Source organism: Camelus ferus, chromosome 1, assembly GCF_009834535.1.
Source record: "Camelus ferus isolate YT-003-E chromosome 1, BCGSAC_Cfer_1.0, whole genome shotgun sequence".
Classification (NCBI taxonomy): Eukaryota; Metazoa; Chordata; class Mammalia; order Artiodactyla; family Camelidae; genus Camelus; species Camelus ferus.
The window spans coordinates 97,990,657-98,013,786 of NC_045696.1; the positions used below are offsets into that span (position 1 = coordinate 97,990,657).

The 23,130-nt window shown below is 33.6% G+C and overlaps 1 protein-coding gene across 1 annotated transcript in view; it reads left to right on the forward strand.

Moving 5' to 3' along the window:
• Window positions 1-23,130, forward strand: part of HLTF (helicase like transcription factor) — a 55,182-nt gene that overhangs the window by 21,988 nt on the left and 10,064 nt on the right. Inside the window, 11 exon segments of the mRNA XM_006187256.3 lie at window positions 5,005-5,102; window positions 9,025-9,168; window positions 10,044-10,182; window positions 10,830-10,965; window positions 11,634-11,813; window positions 16,470-16,594; window positions 17,074-17,252; window positions 18,552-18,677; window positions 18,996-19,108; window positions 19,468-19,648; window positions 22,667-22,747. Coding sequence (XP_006187318.1) covers window positions 5,005-5,102; window positions 9,025-9,168; window positions 10,044-10,182; window positions 10,830-10,965; window positions 11,634-11,813; window positions 16,470-16,594; window positions 17,074-17,252; window positions 18,552-18,677; window positions 18,996-19,108; window positions 19,468-19,648; window positions 22,667-22,747 — 1,502 coding nt within the window.

Here is a 23,130-nt window from a genome sequence, read left to right on the forward strand (position 1 = left end):
AATGGCTGCTTTAAAATTTAATTTGGATTTATTTGAATTATAATAAAGTTTTAATTCTTGGTATGAGAAGAATTTGCTTTTCAATTAAAAATGTCAATGATCTTTATTATAACTTCATATTTTGTAATTCATAGGAAAATGACACTGTTTAAGAGTCTTAAATATTTGAAGTGGAAAGAGACTGAACTGTGGTTAAGGTGATCTGGGACAAGTTATTAAATATCTCTGCACCTTAGTCTTTTCTGTTTTACATGTTGGGAATACAGCAGATAGACGTATTTTCATGGAGCTTATGTCTAATGATGGAAAAAATGAATAAACATAATTTTCTTTAATTTTAGTTGTTTTATTGAAGTATAGTTCCTGTACAATATTATATGTTATAAGTGTACAGTATAGTGATTTACAATTTTTAAAGGCTATACTCCATTTGTAACTATTATAAAATATTGGCTATATTCCTTGTGTTGTACAGTATATCCTTATAGCTAATATTATACCTAACAGTTTGTACCTCTTAATCCCCTCTCCCCCACTGATAACCACTAATTTGTTCTCTATATCTGTAAGTTCACTTCTTTTTTGTTATATTCACTGGTTTGTTGTATTTTTCAGATTCCACATATAAATGATATTTGTCTTTATTTCTCTGAATTGTTTCACTTAGCATAATGCCCTCTCAAATCCATCCATGTTGCTGCAAATGGCAAGATTTCATTCTTTTTTATGGATGAGTAGTATTCTGGGGGGGGGGGTGTGTAACGTCGTCTTTATCCATTCGTCTGTTTATGGACACTTAGATTGCTTCCATATCTTGGTAATTGTAAATAATGCTGCTGTAAACATTGGGGTGGATGTATCTTTGAATTAGTGGTTTTATATCTTTAAAATATATGTCCAGGAGTGGAATTGCTGGCTCATATATTCTATTTTTAGTTTTTTGAGAAACCTCCGTATTATTTTCCACAGTGGCTGCAACAATTTTCATTCCTACCAACAGTGTAGGAGAGTTCCCTTTTCTCCATATCCTCACTGACATTTGTTATTTGTGTTCTTTTTGATGATAGTTATCTGACAGATGTGAGGTGATATCTCATGTGGTTTTTATTTGCATTTCCCTGATGATTAGCGATATTGAGCATCTTTTCATGTGCCCATTGGCCATCTGCATGTCTTCTTTGGAAAAATGTTTATTCAGTTCTTCTGCCCATTTTTAAATCTGGTTGTTTGGTTTTTTGATGTTGAGTTGTATGAGCTGTTTATGTATGTTGGTTATTAATCTCTTATCAGTCATATCATTTGCAAATATTTTCTCCCGTTCTGTAGGTTTTGTTGATGGTTTCCTTTCCTGTGCAAAAGCTTTTGAGTTTAATTATGTCCCATTTGTTTATTTTTGCTTTTATTACCTAATTAGGAGACAGATCCAGAAAAAATATGATTGCAATATATGTCAAAGAGTGTTCTGCCTATGTTTTCCTCTAGGAGTTTTAGAGTATCTGGTCTTACATTTAGCTCTTTAATCCATTTTGAATTTATTTTTGTATACGATGTCAGAATGTTTTCATTTCATTATTTTACATGTAGCTGTCCAGTTTTCCTAGTACCACTTATTAAAGAGACTGTCTTCTCTCCATTATATAGTCTTTCCTCCTTTGTCATAGATTAATTAATCATAATTGTGTGGGCTTATTTCTGGGCTCTCTATCCTGTTCCATTGATCTATATGTCTCTTTTTTGTGCCAGTACCATACTGTTTTGATTACTATAGGTTAGTAGTATAATCTGAAGTCGGAGAGCATGATTCCTCTAGCTCTGTGTAAATCACTGCTACTGAACAGAAAAGAATGAAAAGAAATGAGGACAGTTTAAGATACCTCTTGGACAACGTCAGGTGCTTTAATATTCACATTACAGGGGTCCCAGAGGGAGAAGAGAGAGAGGAAGGGCCTGGGAACATTTTTGAAGACATAATAGCTGACAATGTCCCTAACCTGGGAAAGGAAACAGTCACCCAAGTCCAGGAAGCACAGAGAGTTCCATACAGGATGAATTCTAAGAGGAAGACACCAAGACACATTGTAATTAAAATGACAAAAATTAAAGATAAAGACAGAATAGTAAAAGCAGAAAGGGAAAAGCAACAAATAACATACAAGGGAAATACCAAAAGACCATCAGCTGATTTTTTTCAACAGAAACTTGACAAGCCAGAAGGGAATGGCATGATATATTTAAAGTGATGAAAAGGAAAAATTTAGAACCAAAGAATACTCTACCCAGCTGGGCCCTCGTTTAGATTTAATGAAGAAATTAAAAGCTTTACAGACAAGCAAAAGCTAATAGAATTCAGCACCACCAAACCAGCTTTACAATAAATGCTAAAGGAACTTCTCTAGGCAGAAAAGGTCACAACTAGAAACAAGAAAACTACAAAATGAAAGAGCTCACTGGTAAAGGCAAGTAGTCAGTAAAGGTAGGAAATACCCACACACAAAGCTAGTAGGGAAGTTAAAAGATAAAAGTAGTAAAATCACCTATATCTACAATAAGTGGTTAAGGGATACACAGAAAAATTAGACGTAAAATATGATCTCAAAAACTGTTCATGGGGGAGGAGAGTATAAATGTGGGGTATTTAAGATGCATTTGAGGAGAGAGGGTATAGCTCACTTGTAAAATGCATGCCTAGCACACACAACGTCCTGGGTTCAATCCCCCATACTTCCATTAAAAAAAAAAAAACCACCTAATTACCTCCTCCCCAAACAAACAAGCAAAAACCAAAACAATAAAAATGCTTTATTAAAAAATAAAATAAAATACGTTTGAAATTGAGATCAGCAACTTAAAGCAATCACTTATATAGAGAGAGACTGCTATACAAAATCTCACGGTAACTGCAAATCGAAAATCTGTAATAGATATACACACACAAAAAAAGGAATCCAAACATGACACTAAAGATAATCAAGTCACAAGAGAAGAAAACAAAAGAAAGGGAAAAAAAGACCTACAAGAACAGATCCAAAACAATTAACAAAATGGCAATTAAAAGTACATATCAATAATTACCTTAAATGTAAACAGACTAAATGCTCAACCAGAAGACACAGACTGGCTGAATGGATACAAAAACAAGACCCATATATATGCTACCTACAGCAGACTCACTTCAGATATAGAGACACATGCACACTCTGAAAGCAAGGGGATGGAAAAAGGTATTCCATGCAAATGGAAATTAAAGGAAAGCTAGAGTAGCAATACTTACATCAGACAAAATAGACTTTGAAATAAAGACTGTTATAAGAAACAAAGGACACTACATAATGATCAAGGAATCAATCCAAGAAGATACAACAATTCTAAGTAAATATGTACCAACATAGGAGCACCTAAATATATATGGAACAATTTTAATAAGTACTGTTAGGAAAATAAAAGACCATAGTGAAATAAAGATTGATTGAAGGTGCATATTTAAGAAGGTGATATTTGAGCTAACGAAGAATGTTTAGAAAGAACCAACTTTTCATCTGAAAATCAACTAGGAATAGAATATATAGGCATTTCAGATAGATTACTACACTTGATCCTAACTTTAGAAATTTTTAGAAATGTGGAATTTTTAATTGAGATAGAATTAATTTCACAGAAAAAAAGTCCCTTTCTGTTGCAGACAATAGCTGTAATACAAGAGAGAATCTTGAAAAATCATAGCTATGTTAAACCCAAAAAACCATATTTCTAGAAGAGAAGCAGAATAGAAGCAAAAATGAGTGAGTAGAGATGGAAGCCATGTCTTGTGATGGTGATTTCTTAAACTTAAGACACCAGAAGTCATAAGGAAATTATTGTTTAAATTATGCTGCATTTTAAGTTTCTATGCAAACAAAGTGAGGAATGATAAAGCTTAAGAAGAATTTGTGATAACTACAACTTAAAAAAGGATTAATATCTAGAATATGTAAAGAATCTTTTACAAATCAGTTAGAAAACGACAACCCAATAGGAGGCTAGATACTAAGAATATCAATGTACAGTCCATGGAAAGAAAATCCAAATGACCAGTAACCATAGGAAAAGATAGGCAGACTCTGTCATTGGGGAAATACAGATTAAAGGAATAGTGAGATACCATCTCACCCATCATATTTACAAATATTTTAAAATCTCAGTGTCAAGTATAGGCAAGGTTGTGCGTCAACAGGAATGCACAGTGGATGTGAATGTAAATTACCATGGAGAGCAAGTAGGCCAAATACAATGAAGCCAAAGATACACTACCTAGAACTCTACAGATACATACAAGTAGATGTGAAAAAATAGTTGTCATTGCCACATTATTTTAGTGAAATATTGGAAATAATGTCCAGTAGGGGAATGGAAAATAAAATTGTAGTATGTTCTTCCATAGGCTGCCTGAGTGTCCTCACAGCATGGCAGCTGGCTTCCCCCAGAGGGAGTGATCAGGAGAGAGAGGGAGAGAGCACTCAAGACAGAAGCTGCATCTTTTATAACTTAATCTCAGAAGTAGTATACCATCGTTTCTACCATATCCCCATTGGTCCCGTAAGCCAGTCCTAGTTGAGAGTGGGAGGGGACTACACAAGATTGTGAGTGTCAGAAAGTAAATATCATTGGGGGCCGTCTTGGAGTCTGGCTACCATATTAACTATAATACAAATTTAGAAAACCACATAAAATAAATATTCACCTTAATAACTGAATAACCTAACGAATATCAGGAGATACTCCAAAATTTTCTCCTTGTGCCCCTTCCCAGCCACAATCCTCTACCTCCCCCCATAAATAATCACTGTCTGCATTTTTAGTTGTATAAAGTGGCACAGTAAAATTTAGTTTCTGTTATTTCATTATGGCTAGAAACAGAATCCCTCATTTTAATTCTTCCTAATTCCTTTTATCATCTCCTTATTGATTCCATGTGTATTTGAGGAAAAGAGAGCAGCTAAAGGGTGTGTCACTGATTGATTCTTTCAGGAGCATCTGCAGTGGAGGTTTCAAAGAAAGCTGATGTTGAAGAGAGACCAAGAACAACACTGATCATCTGTCCACTTTCTGTGTTGAGCAACTGGATTGTAAGTCTTCCCAGCTCTTTAAAATGTGATATAATTTATATTTGTTTTACATTATAAAAAGTATTGTGTTACAGAGTCATTCATTGGGAGAAATAAATTTAGTCAGCACTTTGTATCTAAACTCAAATAATTGTTAAGTGAATTGAGATTATATTTGCTCAACGGAAGTGATTTTTCTTTGAGGATTTATGGTAGAGAAACTGTCAGTTGCTATGGTAGGATTTGGTTTGTACTTCTGCCTCTTCCATTTCTGTCCCCCAGAGTAGGAAAAGGGTGTAATTTAAGACCACATCATATTTATGAACTGTTGGGACCTCTTTTCTAAGAATACCACTAAAAATAACATTTGTTTTTGTAACAACTTGTAACATTTAGTGAGCTTCTGTGTGCTCAGTTTTTCCCTAAGCTCTTTTCATAGATTTTCTCATGTAATCCTCACAACTGTTCTCATTCTCCAGGTGACTGAATTGAAACACAGAGAAGTTAAGTAACTTGCCTAAGTCATCTAGTTAATAAATGATGGAGCTAGGATGTAGTCTCCAACGTTCTGACTCTGGAGCCTATGCTTTTAAGGCTGCCCACCAGAAAATTTTGTCTTATTTTTCTTTTATTTTTATGTTTTATTCCACACTGCATTTCTGTTCTAAAACATTACATTGGAATGGAACCTCTATGTGTTATGTGTAAGGAGCAGCTTGGGTTCTGTTTCCTTTCCATTTTGAGCTTCAAGCTGCATGTTATAATGAAATAATGACTGTTGGAAGCATTGTGAACATAAAGACCACTGGATGTGAACTTCCATTCTTGCCACCTCCAAAGTTATCTACATCTCTCTTGGCCTTTCCTCCTCTAATCTCAGAGGTGGAAGAGGTCCTGCTCTTTATAAGATCAATACCTTAGTCTGTACATTAGATTCTCTTTCTGCCTTTGCATTTTGTCTGTTATTTTTCTTCTTCTTGGTCTCCCCCCTGGCTCTTTCATGAAATGTTCTCAGATCTTTTTCATTTTTCAATACTTTCTCTTGATTATGTCTCACCTTTAAGTTACTACTTTTTTTTCCTTCACTGTCATACCTCGGGGTTTAATTTCCACTTTGTGCTCTCCTTTGTGCTTTTACTTACTGACTCCTTAGCTCATTGTAATTTGGCTTCTGCCACCAGTTCTCTAAATTGCATTGGAAAAGGTCAGTAGTTATTGTCTCATTGTCAAATTCCATGGCCTCTTTCCTATCTTCTTGACTTTTATATAGCCTTGCCTTCTTTGGCACTTACCTTTTTATTATAAGTTTTTGGTGTATTTATTTTTTAATTACACCTTCTCCTGATTAGTGTCGTTTTTCCTCTCAGGACTAGGATGAGTTTTAGTTCTTTCTTGCTGTTTTATTTTAATTCAACAAAATTACTGCTTTTTTTTTTTTCCCATGTGTGATCCATTGCCAGAAGGACAATACATGGGTACTTGAATGGCAGTTTCAGGGTGAAGTTTACAAGTACTAATGGAGGTATAAACAAAAGAACAGTGATTCTTTAGATGGTTGGGGGTGTGGATATGTATTTTTTAAAATGAGTAATCACTGTTTCATTATATTTGGAAATAAACATATTTCAATGTATTATATTTGGAAAACAACAAGAGTTTAGGTGATATGGAAACAACAAAAGTTTAGATGATATAAACTTCAGAAAGGAAACCTTGGCAAAATCATGCCTACTGAGGTTATGGAAAAACTGATTTTTAAAGAAATGTGATGGTTGAACATATAGGGATAAGAATTAGAATCTTGCAATCTCTCAGTAAGCTGCTCTCTTCCTAGTTCCCAAGTCACATTACCTAGCACTCTAATGAGCAGGCTAGAGCTACCTTATATTCCTTTCTTTGTCTTCAGACATAGAATAGAATTCAGTTAAAACAGTAAGATACCAGTCTCACTTCTACCACATGATTTTTCTGGATATTTTGAGAGTTTACTTTTTCCACCCAATGGAAAAGGAAATAATGACACCTATTTCATTTACACACACATACACATACACACATAACCTAGCACAGTGACTTGAAACTCATTATAATTCTTTCTCCAAAGAGTTAATTTTCTTCTGTTTCAAGTCTAACCTTTCCACAAGTATTCTCTGTTCCATTTCAGGGCAACCCATTGATTAATTTTCTCATTATTTTCTCTCTCCTTTCCTTTTCCACCAGATTTGTTGATAAAAGTCTCTGCATTTTCACCGTAACTCTTGCATGTTTTATCCTGTCTCTGTATTTTTGCCTTTATTGTCTCAAATTACATTCTTTCTTCAGCCCATAGTAAATCCAGTTTTTGCTCCCACCCTCCATAGAAACTTTTGTGAATGCCTTCAGTGACTTAATTGTTGCCATGTCTGGTGAGTTCCCTTTTTCTTTTCCTCTGCCCTGACTTTCTTTTTGCTTTTCTTACCTTTGTTATGTCTGTCTTAGTAGATCATCGTTAGTCCTTTTGGTAAAGAAAGGAAATGAACATAAATTACAAATTAAAAAATCTATTTTATATTTGTTCTTGAAACTTTGATATTCTTTAATCCTCCTCCCAAGATTTTGTTTGCTGTCCCAACTTTCTGACTATTGTTTTTCTCTATTTTCCTTCCATGCTTTCTATTTAAACTGCCTTTTTTCCCCTTAAAGCATGATTTTTTTCTTTTAGTATTATGAAATTTGTAATGAGACCACCATTTAGTCTAGATTCAAGAACCAAAAGTTCACCACATTTGCTTTATTTTTTCTTTGCTGAAGTATTTTAAATCATATCCCAGACATCATGTCATATTTCCCAATAGAAGCTTAAGTCTGCTCTTTAAATACTACTGTTCTATAGGCTCTTCCCCTGGCTCCCTTTTCTCATTGCATTTTCTCTCCTTAGAAAATCTTTTTCATTCCTATAACTTCATGTACTGTCTACTCTTAACCTGAAAGTCCATTTCTACACTTCCATTACAGGCCAGTATTTAAATTTTCCTAGTCTATACTTCTCCGGTCAGATATTCTACAGTGACCAGAAATTTTAAATGTCTTAACTGATAATACTCACTGTCTGTTTCTCATCGTTATGCTTCCTTTCCCCTTTTAATTATCCTGAAGTCTCATCAGTCCCTTCTTCTTAGTGTCTTTGTTTCACACCAGTCCTTTCCATTCTGTTCTTACTTCTGCCATTCTGATTTAGGTCTTCATCATATTTCACCTAATAGCTTCTCAGCTGTGTCTCCCTGTTGTCTTCTGTCTCTCATCTAATCATGATTTTATTTTTCCTGCTCAGAATCTCCCAGATTTACTGTTTTCATGATTAGGAAAAAAAACAAAAAAACAGGTATTTTAAATTGAGCATGTTCTCAAGGAGAGCAGGGATCAGGTCTTCTTTTTCTTTTTATCCGTACCACCCTTCTGGTTGATACCTGGCAAACAGTATAATGATAAATTATACTGTATAGGCCTATAATAAATGAATGAGAGTGGATACTGTGCTTGAATCCCTGCCTCCATTCATGAAAATATTGCTTACTTTTCTTTTACTGTTTAATTTTGATACTAGTAAGTCACTAACTGGAAACATTGAAAGATCCTTTTTGTTAAAATACTAAATTAAAAAAAACTAATTACTGTTTTTAAAAAGTGGGGTTGCTTTTTCCTTCTAAAAATGAAGCTGCTGCTCACTGGGAGGGCCAGACAGATTTCTATAATGTATTATTGTTGTGTATATGTCAGTTTCCTTGACAATAAAGTAATTAATAGTGTTACTATCATTATTTTAGTTTAAATTGCATGAAACTTGATTTTTTGCAATTTTAGTAGTTTGATTTGTGACACTACTGCCAAGACAGTACATTTTATACACGTATTGAACTTGACATTAATCTACTTATTATTAAAAATATTTCTAATTTTATTTTAGGATCAGTTTGGACAACATATAAAATCAGATGTGCACTTGAATTTTTATGTTTATTATGGTCCTGATCGTGTTAGAGACCCAGCCTTGCTTTCAAAGCAGGATATTGTTTTAACTACATACAATATTTTAACTCATGACTATGGAGTAAGTATGTTGATACTCAGATTTTCAAAAGTTGAATTTAAGAAATTGCTTCAAGTTTCTAAAGTGTTCTGAAATTCAGATTTTATACTCTTCCCTTTTTTCTTTCTAAATACTTAATATATAGGAAATAAATAGGAAATTGTTTTTTAATCTTGTGCAAAAAAGGTTCGTTGGGCTTCCTTTAGATCATAATTTAGTAATATTTTCCATATAGAACACTTAAAGTTATAATTACATACAGCAGTTTGTAAATGAATTCTGTTTTTTCTAATATTATGGAATATTTTCTATCACAATGGTTTGATTATTGATTATCTAGTTTAAAAATAAGCTTTTTTGTATCTGAAGTTTGTAAGTTTCCCAGTTCATTTAGACATCTAATTATTGTTTGTCTGTAATTCCAGTTAAGTTAAAATGTTTTCTGAAATACTTAATAGTAAAAATTTTAGTCTTCAAGTTAAGAACATTAACTTTTACATAAAAGAATGTAATTTTGTTATATTCAAATAATTCTTAAAGTTGACAATTTTTATATCATCATATGTTTCTGAGGCAGAATAGCTTAGTGTTTTGAACCAAGGTCTTAGCAGAGAGCTGGACTATCTGGGTTTGAATGCTAACTCTGTACTTCCTAGCTGTGTTACTTTGAGCAACGTACTTCACACCTTGGTGCTTCAATTTTCTCATCTATAAAATAGGGATAATAATACTTCATAAGTTTGTGAACATTCAGTAACTTAATATATGTAGTGCTTAAAGCAGTACCTACCGCATAGTAAATAAGTTAAGAATAATAACTCATATTACTTACCAAATTACATAAAGTACTATTTTACCTTTCTGTGTTTTTAATTCATATGAAACATTTATTTTAGACTAAAGGTGATAGTCCATTACATAGCATAAGGTGGCTAAGAGTGATCCTGGATGAAGGACATGCCATACGAAATCCAAATGCTCAGCAGACAAAAGCTGTACTTGATTTAGAAGCAGAAAGAAGATGGGTATTGACAGGTAATGATAGTGTATATTTTAAATAATTAATTCCCAAATATGTATCATTAAGTAAGTTATTAAGTAACTTTGTAAACTTAAAGTAGATAATAAGGTCTCTCCCAAAATTATTCATAGAATCATGTAATAAAACATCTTGACTTTTTTTTTATAACTGCCCATAATAGAGCAACATTTGAATTATTGTTCATTTATGAAACAGTCACTAGATTTATTTTTGAACCTTGGAAACTCTAGACACTTTAATCTTCCAATCAGAATCATGATTTTTCTACTTCCCATCTTACTACTCGTGAACCTTTACTTTGGAAGGTGGGGAAGAGACTGTAAACTCACATTAGATCTTTCCTTCTTGCTAGTGCTGCTGATTTAAAAATCAAATAAGCAAATGTTCTTGATAAGGAGAAAATTGAGTTTACGGGGTCTGTGGTCTTTTTGTTAGTATGGCAAGTGAGAGCTCAAAATTAGAGCCAGACTATATTTTGAAATTGTATGTATGTTTAACAAAGGATTACAGCTTAATTGTTAGCGGTTGTGCTTAAGTACAAAGTGCCCATTTTCAACTGTTGTCTCAACTGATTGGGCCAAGTGGATATTCTGATTGTGTATTCTGGCCATAGAGTTATAACAGTTTTCTGTTTTTTTAGGCACTCCAATCCAGAATTCTTTAAAGGACTTGTGGTCTCTTCTTTCCTTTTTAAAACTTAAACCATTTCTTGATAGAGAATGGTGGCATAGAACAATACAGCGTCCTGTCACAATGGGAGATGAAGGAGGACTTAGGTAAGTAATTTCATGACAACTGATTAATATTAGCTGCAAATAATTGTTAGCAGCTTGAATCAGTTACCACTTTCATTACTATTTTAACCTGACTGTTGGCTTTCCTCTCCAAAAAGTGATTACATCTTAATGCCTTTGACTCCTAAAATCTAGTGATTCTTATTTGAGGAGACAGAAATTTCTGACTACTATTAAAAGTTAACCCACCTTTCCCAACATGGTGATAGCCATTTATCAAGGTACTAGGCTAATGTTCAAATTTTTTGCCTAGAGTAGTGGAATGCCTTGCACTTAGTAGTAGGTGCTTATTCAGAGTTTGAATGTCAAACATTGGGTGGTGTAGTTGACAGAATTGGGAAATAGAAAGGGTTAGTGATTAGAAAAATGGGGAGAGAAGAGCTTAAGAAAAATGAGGATGAGATAAAAGGTTAAACTAACAGGTATTGAATTGAGAGCAAATTTAAATGTGTTTTGTTGCTATAGTTTTTCTGTCTGTAGAATATGTCTTTCATTATCAGATTGAATAAAAACCCCAAAGGATATTTTAAAAGAAAAAAAAAACCTTTACTAAGGTTGTAAAACAGTAATAAATCAAAATATTTTTTGTTCTCATTGAGTTAACTTATAGAAATAAAAAGTTATATAATTACTTGTTTTATTTTGACTAGGCGTTTACAGTCCCTAATTAAAAATATTACACTTAGAAGAACAAAGACAAGCAAAATTAAAGGAAAACCTGTTTTGGAGTTACCAGAACGTAAAGTATTTATTCAGCACATTACACTTTCAGAGGAAGAGAGAAAGATTTATCAGTCTGTGAAAAATGAAGGCAGAGCTACTATTGGAAGGTATGGAGAAAGAAAGTCTTTTTAGAAAACAGTTTTTTTCTTTGTTAACATTTAATTGAATAATATTTTTTAGATATAAAGTCTTAAATACACTGACGTATAAATTGTTTCTTTAGCTACTTAAACTACTTTTTATGAACTAATGGTTGAAGTGAGTGAAATAAATAATTCACCAGGTAAGTAATTCTTAAAGTTAGGAAAAAATATAAAATTTACATGAAATGGCAAGTTTTGAATTACTAGTCAGAAGACCTTGCTTACTTCTGTCCCTGGTTCTGTGTCATGGGAGAAGATTCAAAACATTGAGAAGAGTATATATAGAGAAAATAAACCTATTAAGGACCAAAACTTGGAGGAATGTCCACGTTTCAGACAATAAGGAGGATCCATTGGAAGAGATTCTGTCAAGGGGAGAAGTATGAAGAAAGGAGAGAAAACTCATAGAATCTCGGTAAAGACAGCGTAATCAAGAAAGAGGGAATGGTCAGTAGTGTCACATAGTGCAGAGGCTTAGTAAAGGCTATTTAATTTGGTGATTCAGAAGTTAACTCCCAGAATAGTTTCACGATAATAATGAGACATGTAGCCAAATTGTAGGAGTAAGGGGATTGTGAAGTAGAGCAGCTGTAGGGATAGACCATTTTTCACGATTTGTCTTTAAAAGTGAGGAAAAAACTGAGATTGGTAGATAGGGTAGATAGTTGGCTGCTAGATCAATTTTTTTATGATTTTATTTGTGTCACTACTTTGAGAGGAAGAGAACATGGAAGAGACTACCAGCAGAAAAGAGAATAAAGCAAATTGTTAGAGAAAAATAAAGCCTAGTATGGAGGTAGATAATAGCAAGAGTATAATCAGTGAACTGTGAGACAAGAGTATCTGCAGAGTAAGGTAATGGGAAGTTGAGGAAGGTAGACTGGGTTTGCAGCCATTGCATAAAAGTAAGGTTTTTAGAGTGTTAGGCTTCAGTTGGTGTGGAATATATGTGAAAGTTAAATCAATACTACTTTCCAACCACACATGGAAATCTGGGAATAGGAACTAACGGAGTATAGATTAAAGATATTGGGGATTGGTAGAAGGTGAGACATTCTGGTTCAAGCAAAGAGCATGTTTGATATGCATACCTGTAGGAACCAGAATGAGTAGGAGACAAGTGAAGACAAAGCAGGGCTGAGAATATAGGGGATATTCTGTATCTTGTAGTAGCTTACAGTGAAAAAGAATATGAAAATGAATATATATATGTTCAGGTATGACGGAAGCATTGTGCTGTATACCAGAAATTGATACAACATTGTAAACTGACTATACTTTAATAAAAACAAAAAATCAGGAAAAAAAAGAATATAGAAGAATCTTCAAAAAATAAGAACTTCAGTGACGTACAAAGCAGATTTAATAGGAATTAGAAAGATTGTTCTACGCAGGAGATTTCAGAGCTCAAAATCTTACAGTGGTGATTGAAATTCCCTTCATAGTCATTCTTTCAGCTTAAATGTATTAAGTGTCTGTGTGCTAGACACTGTTACACACATTGGGATACAGTGGAATAAAATAGACAAAAATCTCTACCGTCAAGGAGTTTATATTTCAGTGGGATGAAATAGATGATAAAACAATTAAATTCTATGGGAAAAAAGTAAAACCAAGAAAGGAGATAGGGAGTGCTGAAGCTGTTTTTATAGAGTATTCAGGGAAGACATCACTGAGAAGGTGATATGTGGGAAAAGATCTAATGGAGATTGAGAATGGGGACATTTCTGGCAGAGGGGAACAGCAAGTGTAAAGGCCCTGACTTGGGAGCATACCTGAAGAACTTGAGCACCAAAGAGGCAAGTGTGACTGCATAATATAAGCAAGATGGAAAGCAGTGATATCAGAAAGTTATTGGAGTAGGGGTGGATGACAAAGTATGTAAGGCATTGTGGAATATTTCACGGACCTTGGCTTTTATTTTTTATGAGATTTGGGAACCTTTGAATGGTTTTGGGCCAGGAAAGTGACTTAATTTTATATTTTTAAAAGATCACTGGCTCCTGTGTCAAGACTTAGATTTTAGGCATAAGGCATAAATAAGGAGAACAGTAGCAAAAATCAGAGTAAGAGATGATGGTGTTTTTTACTACAGTAGTAGTGACGAAGGGAGTGAGAAATGCCTGGATTCTGTTATATTTTGAAGGTAGAGCCAACAGAACTTGCTGATTGATAGAATATGGGGTGTGAGAGAGGAGAGAAAGGTAACTCCAAGGTTTTTCACATGAGTGACTAGAAGGGTAGAATGGCCATTTGCAGCATAAGTATGGGAGCAGTAGAGTTTTTTCAGGAAAGATGAGAAACTCAGCTTCGGACACATTGATTATGTGATGCCTATGCATAAATTTCCAAGTGGAGATCTTGCAAAATCACTTGAATGTGAGATTAGAGTTCATGAGGATGTTCTTGGTTTGATACAAATTTGAAAGTCATCTGTGTGTAAATGATGGTAATTAAAGCCAGGAGATTGAGTAAGATCACCACGAGAATGCATGAAGTTAGGAAAGAGTTTTAACAATACTGTAAGCTGGTGAAGGTAGGAGGAGGCTTCTGCTTCCATTATGTGGCACTCAAAATAAATTTTTTAAACTGAAATGCTGATTATCATTGTAAGATGTGACCATGCCAGGGAATAATTAGACTGTTGGTAAAACTTAATTAAACTGTGTTCTCAGAGAAAGATGTTATTTTAAAAATATTTAATAGGTAATACATTTACTAATGTTTATTTGGTACTTACCAGATATTATGCATTCATCTAAGTGTGTTATTCATACTAATCCTATTAAGTCAGCAGAAGGATTACCTACATTTTACAGAAAAAGGATCTGAAGCACAGAGCAGTTAGGTAACTTGTACTGTGTCACACAGCTAGTGAGTGACAGAGCTGGTATGTAAGTTCAGGCACTTTGATTCTAGAATTTGTAAGTTTAATCTTTATATTGCTTATTTCTTGCATTCCTGAATATTGAGAAGCATTTGTTGTCCTACTACAACTCTTATTAATATCAGCAGATAAATATCATTTACTGTAGTCCAGGCACTATTAAATGTTTTGCAAGTATTAACTTTTTTAAAACTACAGTCCTATGAGGTATGTGTTATGCCACTGTTAAAGCCGAGGAGGCTCAAGACATGGGTTGAGAAACCTGCCCAGGGTTTCAGTTAAATTGGCAGAGCCAGGTTTTGAATTCAGACAGTCTAGCTCTGGAGGCTGTGTTCCTAACCATTAAGTTATATTTCTTCTATTGTCTTAATATTTAAATGTCAGATTACCTTGATATATAGTTTTTGGATCACCTACTCTTTCTCCAGAGCTGGTGTTATCTTTGTTCTACTATATTTTATATTGAATATTTCTGTGGGAAAACTTTATTCTTTAAAGTCCAGCAATTTGACCAGGACCTCTGTTGGTTTTTTTCTGAAACATATGGTACGATTTAAATCTGTAGATTCTAGGCTTCCCCACCCCCCACTCCTCTTTCTGTAAAGTTTTCTTAAATACTATTTTCTGTCCCATTATTTTATTTTTCTCTCTGTATGTGGGATATTCTTTGTTTTCCATAGGTATCATTTTATTCTAATCCTTTACATCCTTCTGCTTAATTTTGCTTTTCTCATTCCTGTTCCCCATGTTCTTTCCTGTGTTTTTATCAGTAGCCAGTCTCTTTTATGCTGGCTTCACTGTGACTTTCTCTGCATTCACTTTTCTATTTCACACTCTTTAGCTGTATCAGCTCATCTTTCATCTCTGTTCTGTTTTGCTGTACCTTTTCAAAGTTCTTTGTCTCTGCTTTAAGCATTTTTTTTTTAGGAGGAACTGTTTTATTGAATGGTGTTAAATCATGGCAGTACTCTTGGTCATAATTTTTATTTGCTATATGGCAACATTTTTCTGGTGTTTTCTTTTGTTGCCGTTTGTTCTCTCCCTTGCTCTTTACTACTGATTATTACTCATATTTGAATGCATTGAGTTCTTTTTGGACTAGTTATTTGCAAGAGATTCATATGAAGGGATAGGGGTCATAGCTGTATCCCTGACTAGCAGGAAATATATCTCTATTTAATTATGGCTCAAGGTTACATGTGAGTTCTTTCAGGTTTTACTTATGCTTATAAAGCGGGATCAGAAGCTTCAGGGTTCCTTGCAATAGGCAGTGCTGTGTCCATTGTCATTTCTGAAAACACAGTAGGTTCGTGTCTTTTCTTATTCAGCTTGCCTCCCTTCTTTCTTGGTATAAACTTGTCCAGGGATGTTCAAGCCATGAACCATGCACTCTGTTTTTATTTCTGCAAATAAGAGATGATGATTTTCTCCTCAGGGCATGCTGTTTATTTTGAAGAATTCTGCTCTGGCAGGTCTGCTTGAGCTCTGCAGTCATATCTCTTGGAATCTTCCTGTTTGACTTTCACCGCAGTTGGCAGCCATTTCTCATATATTCTACTTTATTGTCACAAATCTCTCCTGGTTTCGTTAAAGATAGAGTTTACTTTTCTGTTTTCCATTCTGTTTTGAAGTGATTTCCAGAGAAGAAGAGAACAATGCCATTTTTTCCCACTGTTTTAGAATAGGAAGTATTGTTTAGAGGCCCTCATAATATTTAACGTTTTTACCTCTAGGTATTTTAATGAAGGGACTGTCCTTGCACACTATGCAGATGTCCTGGGTCTTTTGCTTAGATTGCGGCAGATTTGTTGTCATACTCACCTTCTTACAAATGCAGTGTCTTCCAGTGGTCCCTCAGGTAGGTATATGCAATTGGTTTACACATCATATTATTAGAGATATTTAAATCAGAATGAGAAACCTTTCATATGGCCTAAATTTAGTTTATTTGTCAAGTGGACATTGTTTTTAGTATAGGACTCAACTAGAAATGTACTCAAGAATCTCTTAACAATGAAATGGAATATTAATGAGGTCTTTCAGGATTTCCAGTGATAGATGAAAGATCAGATTGGGTCAGCCTTTTATTCTGTGTTACCTGCAGACTGTGTTATAATGATGCTTCTGTGTAATGTATGTTAAGTGGGTTCACTACTATTTTAGCTTCTGGATTTTTCTTAAAATTTCAGATTTAAGTCATGCTTTTTGCCTATGGTTAAAAAAAAAAAGACTAAAGACTACCTAAGCAAAACTTTTTCCTATATAAGAAAGATTAACAACTTGTCTAGTCATATTACAAGTCTTGCTCTGAAATTAATTTTTCAGCCTTTTCTCTAGGAAATGATACACCTGAAGAACTACGGAAGACATTAATAAGGAAGATGAAGTTAATTCTGAGCTCAGGTTCCGATGAGGAATGTGCAATTTGCTTGGATTCTTTAACAGTTCCTGTCATAACATATTGTGCACATGTCTTTTGTAAACCCTGTATTTGCCAAGTCATTCAGAATGAACAGGTTAGTTTTATGCTCAGTACAGATACAGTGTTTGATGGAGTAGTGTTCTAGTGTTGAGTGTAATGGAGACCCAAGTCTAGCAGACTATGAAGAGTTTTGTACTTGGATTTACTAATACACCTTTTATAGTTAATTATGTGTTTTAATAGTTGATATATTTCTTATATTTAAGCCCTTTTAACATAAAAAGACGTGCTTTTGGAGGTATGTTTCAGAGTCAGTATTCTAGTTTCACTAACTCTTTAGATCATCTCTAAGAAATAGATTGATACTGTGAAACAAAGATAATTTAAAATTTTCTAATAAAACGAAGTTAATTCTTACAATACATTTTTATTTATCTAAAATGTAAAAATTGTTGAGATACTTTACATGATTTTTTTTAAACTTAAGTGTTCTAAAATTGGTGGTATTGTATACTTACAACACATCTCAATTTGGCTTTGCCACATTTCAGTGGCTTACTGGCTGCTTGTGGCTGTTAGCTATCAAACTGTATCTAGGTAGGTCTAGACTCATGTAAAGTGGAATAATCCTTTAAGGATTATTCCTCCTTCTGAGGTATAATTTTTTTAAACATTTTTATTGAGATGTACTTATAGGGAAAAGTACACATCATGATTGTTCAGCTCAGTGAATTATGAAGTAATCATATCCATGTAACTACTACTTAGATCTTCCTGTGTTCCCTCCCAATCATTACTCTCTCCCTCCTCCTACTATGCTGACTTCTAACTATGCTGATTCTGTTTTAGTTTCAGAATCTTTTTTATTGTAATGGTATTTGGTATGTAGTTATTTTAGAGATAATCTTATTAGTATGCCTTGATACAAAATGGGCACAATGGATAATTGCTTTGAATGAACCTGATAGGATTGAACAGATCTAGACTCGCTTTATAAGCTATTGAAAAGTTTTTTGTTTTTTTGTTTTTTTGGGGTTTTTTTGCTTCTAAAGAATAGTTCCAACTAATACATTGTAGTTAGAGTCAAGAAACTTTTATTCATGGTTCATGGTTTCTTTACATGCCTGCAAATAGTATAATATTTATTGTTTCAGGCTCTTACTGCTAGCCAAGATCGCATACTTTTCCTCTTTTTTACTCATCCCACTTACCACATTAGAACATTATATCTGCCTGTATAGATTTATCTTAAATGGATGAATCTAATAAAAGTTTAAATAAAATGCTGGGTATTAGGGATACAGAACTTACCATGCTCTATAAAAATTTTAGACAAATGTATATTTCTATTCCTTTGTTAAGTATCACTCATACTTTGTTTTTTCTTCTATAGCCACATGCTAAATGCCCTTTATGCAGAAATGATATACATGGAGACAATTTATTAGAATGTCCTCCAGAAGAATTGGCATGTGACACTGAGAAAAAGTCTAATATGGAATGGACATCCAGTTCAAAGGTAAAACACACATGCACAAATATTTGAGTATTTGCTTTACATTTATATAAAGAAATACCATATTTAGAAATAATAATTTTGCTTCCAGTGCATGTAATTGTGAGTATTATACTCTGTTGGTGGTTACTGGCTTTATGTTTATTTCTAGTAGTGAATTTGAGAGGAAAGAGAAAGGGAGGGTTCACATATGATAATATTCTTTTAGTCTTAAATTTTAAAAAAAAATTAGTGGTCTTTTGCATTGTAGGGAGGTAATATGGCAGGACCTTTCTCTTCCAATTCAAAATGGAATTTAATGGGTATTCTAATTTTTTTCAGATTAATGCTCTAATGCATGCATTGATTGACTTAAGAAAGAAGAACCCCAACATAAAAAGTTTAGTTGTTTCTCAGTTTACAACATTCCTGTCTTTAATAGAAACACCACTCAGGTAAGTTCAACAGTGGTTCTCACTTTGAGCAAAGGGATTTTATATAAATGTTTTAATTTGCATTAAACCATTGGATTAAACCAAAAAAATTTTGTTTTACCAGTTTTATTCATTTCATCTATCTAAAATAAGTCAGTCACAATAAAGAATATTCCTAGGAACTTAGGATTCTAATGGTAAAGTGCTGAATTTATAGGGAAAAAGTTGACTCAGAGCTTGACATATTAATAGATGATTGGTAAATACTTGTTTCAGAATAGAAAAGTGAAGTAATTGGTTGAATGAAAAGATTTAAAATTACTTAACATGTCTTTATAGTGTAGCTAAGTATTCCTTGTCTCTTTTGTCCCCTCCATTAGAGCTTCTGGATTTGTATTTACTCGTTTGGATGGTTCCATGGCCCAAAAGAAAAGAGTGGAATCAATTCAGTGTTTTCAAAACACTGAAGCTGGATCTCCAACTATAATGCTTCTATCCTTAAAAGCAGGTGGAGTTGGTTTGAATCTTTCTGCAGCTTCTCGAGTGTTTTTAATGGATCCAGTAAGTAGTTCTGTAGACTTTTTGGTATGTTACTACTTCTTAAAAAAAAAAAAAAAAAAAAAAACAAACCAAAAACTATATGTTAAGTGCGTTTATAATTATAACTGATTGTGAAAATTCTGAGGCAAACTTGAGAGGTAGATAATCTCATTAAAAATGGAGGGCTCTCGTAAGTGCTTTACATATATCAACTGAAATTCTCACAGCATCTCTGTAAAGTAGATCTTGTTACTATCCTCATTTTTCAGGTGAGGAAACTGAAACATAGAGAAGTGAAATTACTTGCCTCATCACAGAGCTAGTAATATACAAACCAGGATTAGAGTCCATGTTTATAAGTATTGTGCCGTGCTTTTCCGTTCTACATACAGAATAAATTTCTGTGAACTCTAATGCCTTAGGGAACTGTTTTCATTGGCTCAGCTAGTGAATAATGAGATCCTGCTTTGTGTCAGGGAATTTCACAGGCACTAGGAATCTGGCTATAAACAAGATAGACAAAGTAGCCACCATCATGGTGCTAATGGTCTCAAGCTTTAATGTGCATAAGAATTAGGTAAATGCAATTTCTGACCTCTGTCCTCAGACTTAGGAGTTCTTTGATGAGACATAGGAAGCTGCATTTTTATATAGACCATAGGTGATTTAGGTGCAGGTGGTTCAGCATCACATTTTTATAAACAAATACCATTAATGGAATGTTTTGGGTAAATTTTAGTGTCTAATGCAATGCAATTGCTGTGTGCAATACAGGTCTAGGGTAGAATGGGAGCTAGAATTCACTCTAAACTTGATGCACCAAACTGTGTGACTTAGAGCTGCAATCCACATAGGAGCACTTTTTCTCCTAATTGCACAAAGGGGCTTTTTGGACTGGAAGCAATCTGAACTAATTCAGTTTCTAATTTGCACTGGGTACTGTCTGAGCTAGAGGCAGCCCTATGCTATTTCTGTGCATTCACAGATCTAAGATTTGTGGTTTTAGCTTGTCTGAAACTCAGAAAATTCATAATATAAAGAAATTTTACTAAGATACGAATTTTGAGTTATTCTGCTTAAAGCTATCCAGTTGAAGCATTTACCTGTTACCAGAGCTTTTTTTCCTCACCTGAGGGTAACCTTTCTGGTAATACTACAACCAGAGCCATGCTTAGGCATTCATGGCTTTCATGTTAATGCCACGAGGGTAGCGGTGGTCTGTCGTATTTTCTTGTCTCAGTTCTATGGATGAAGTTTTAAATCTTTGCTAGAGTTTTAGTTTACGATTGTTATAAAAAATATTCATTGGAACTACAGATTAAGTTACCTGTTAGCTAACCTGATGATAATCCTAGAAGCTGATTTTTGAAACAGATTCCCCAATTTTTTTTTCCTTTGGTTAAAATCTTAGTACTTGATAAGGAAGAGGTTGTTAATACCAAAAACAGTAATTTAATTAGTGTTATAAGGTTGATCAGAGATTAAACTCTTTAACAGTTACACTTTCAGAAAACAGAATGTTTTAGCAATTTCATAGTAAGTTGATCATTTTTCATTGAACATTTCAATCTTTGACATGTTGCTTCTAACTTAAAAAGAAAATCCAGGCCCTAGAAAGAAAATATTCAGTAAAAAAAAATGCTCGTGAAAATATTTTACCTCTTCATGGAATATTATATAAAAGTTAGGGTGTATTTTGATGTTCAATTATGAGTTTTTGATAAAGCTATTGCTTTCTTTATCACTGTATGTGAGAATGGGAGCTATCAATTTTATATTATCATGAAATAAGTTGTTTTATACATCTAGTCATACTTGATATGTATTGCCAGCTCACCATAAGGTTCCTAGACTGAATACAGACAACAGAAAGGAACATTGTATCTGAGCTCTTGGTATAATGGTTTCAAAATATGTCCAATCGTAAAATAAAAAATACTCACAGAATATGACTGTTAGTTTTAGAAAATCATAACCGAAATAAGTCTTTTAAATCTAAGTTCTATACTGAAAAACAATCCCACAACCAAATTAGAGCAAGTTAATAGTAAAATCTGCTTTTCTCTTAACTCTCAAGGGAACTTTAAACAGAAGATAACTGCCTAAGTCATACTATACACTTGTTCCATCTACATATGCATTTATGATTTTGTTTCTATTTTCAGGTGGTACTTTGCTGTATAAATGTTCCTTTTCTTCAAAACATCCTGTCTTTAGCTTCAAGAACCACTCAATAGTTTAATTTAACTTTTAATGATCTCTACCCTGACAGTTCATGATAATATTTCAAAACCACTTGACTCCTATCTTTCTAGACCGAAGAGCTCTATATCCTTTTGCTTATTCTTCCCTTTTCATTGCTTCATTGTTTTATTCTTCACCTTAATACAGTCCCGATGATAATGCCTATGTTAATTAGTTAATGTTACTTTTTTAGTTCAATTTTGAAGTCATACTGATTTCAAATATAGATACTGAAAATTGTGTCAATGAAGTCTTAAATAATTTTGGGGACTTTTGATTACTTCTGAAATCTTGTGCTGTTACATAATGAATGGAGGAACATGAAAGAAAAAGTACCAAAGACCATCAAAAAGGAGAAAACTTTTTCATAAATGGACCTGGTTACCAATCTTTTCTAATGTAAATTAAGTCACTTAAGAGGATGTGTAAATTTGTTTTTCTCTGTTAAACATACATAGTTTGACTTTAAAATGGGGGGGGGGGAGGCAGAAAGATATTATTTGATTAATCAGCAACCATTTATATGGCGTGTTGTATCAGGCCCTGTATTAGATACTAGGAAGTGGTGGAGTGAAATGACAGTGGAGAGAGAATATCTGCCTGTCATAGTAGTGATTGGAGGAGGCTGAGGGGATGTGTGGATTTTTTTCCCCAGAGCATTTATAATGTCAGTGTCTGAATTCATTCAGAAGGATTTCAGTCAATAAAAGGTGAATGAATAATACTGCAACAAAAGAATATGCACAGAACACTCACAGATCAGGGTGGTAATAATGCAGCTCGTGTTCTTATTAGGCCTGGAATCCAGCGGCTGAAGATCAGTGCTTTGACAGATGCCATAGACTTGGCCAGAAGCAAGAAGTTATCATCACAAAAGTGAGTTTTTAAGACATCTATTTTAAAATTAGGTTGATACGGTTTTTAAAATTATATAAATACTGCATTAATATATTATTGTAGAAGATTGAAATAGAATTATGCAGAGCAAAATATTAAGATCTGCTTTTTAGAAGGAAACCACCATCAATAGTTTAACATATGGCATTCAGAGTTTCTTTCTCTGTGTTTATATACATTCATACTTAACATCTGTGTGTAAATTTCAAAAATTTCTTTTCAGGTAAATGGGATCATACTTTATTATTTTGCAGACTTTTTTTTTATCCCCCTTAACTGTATATGTTGGAGACTACCATATAAGAACATACAGATCAAACCTATTCTTTTTTTCTCCATCATGGTAAAATATACATAATACA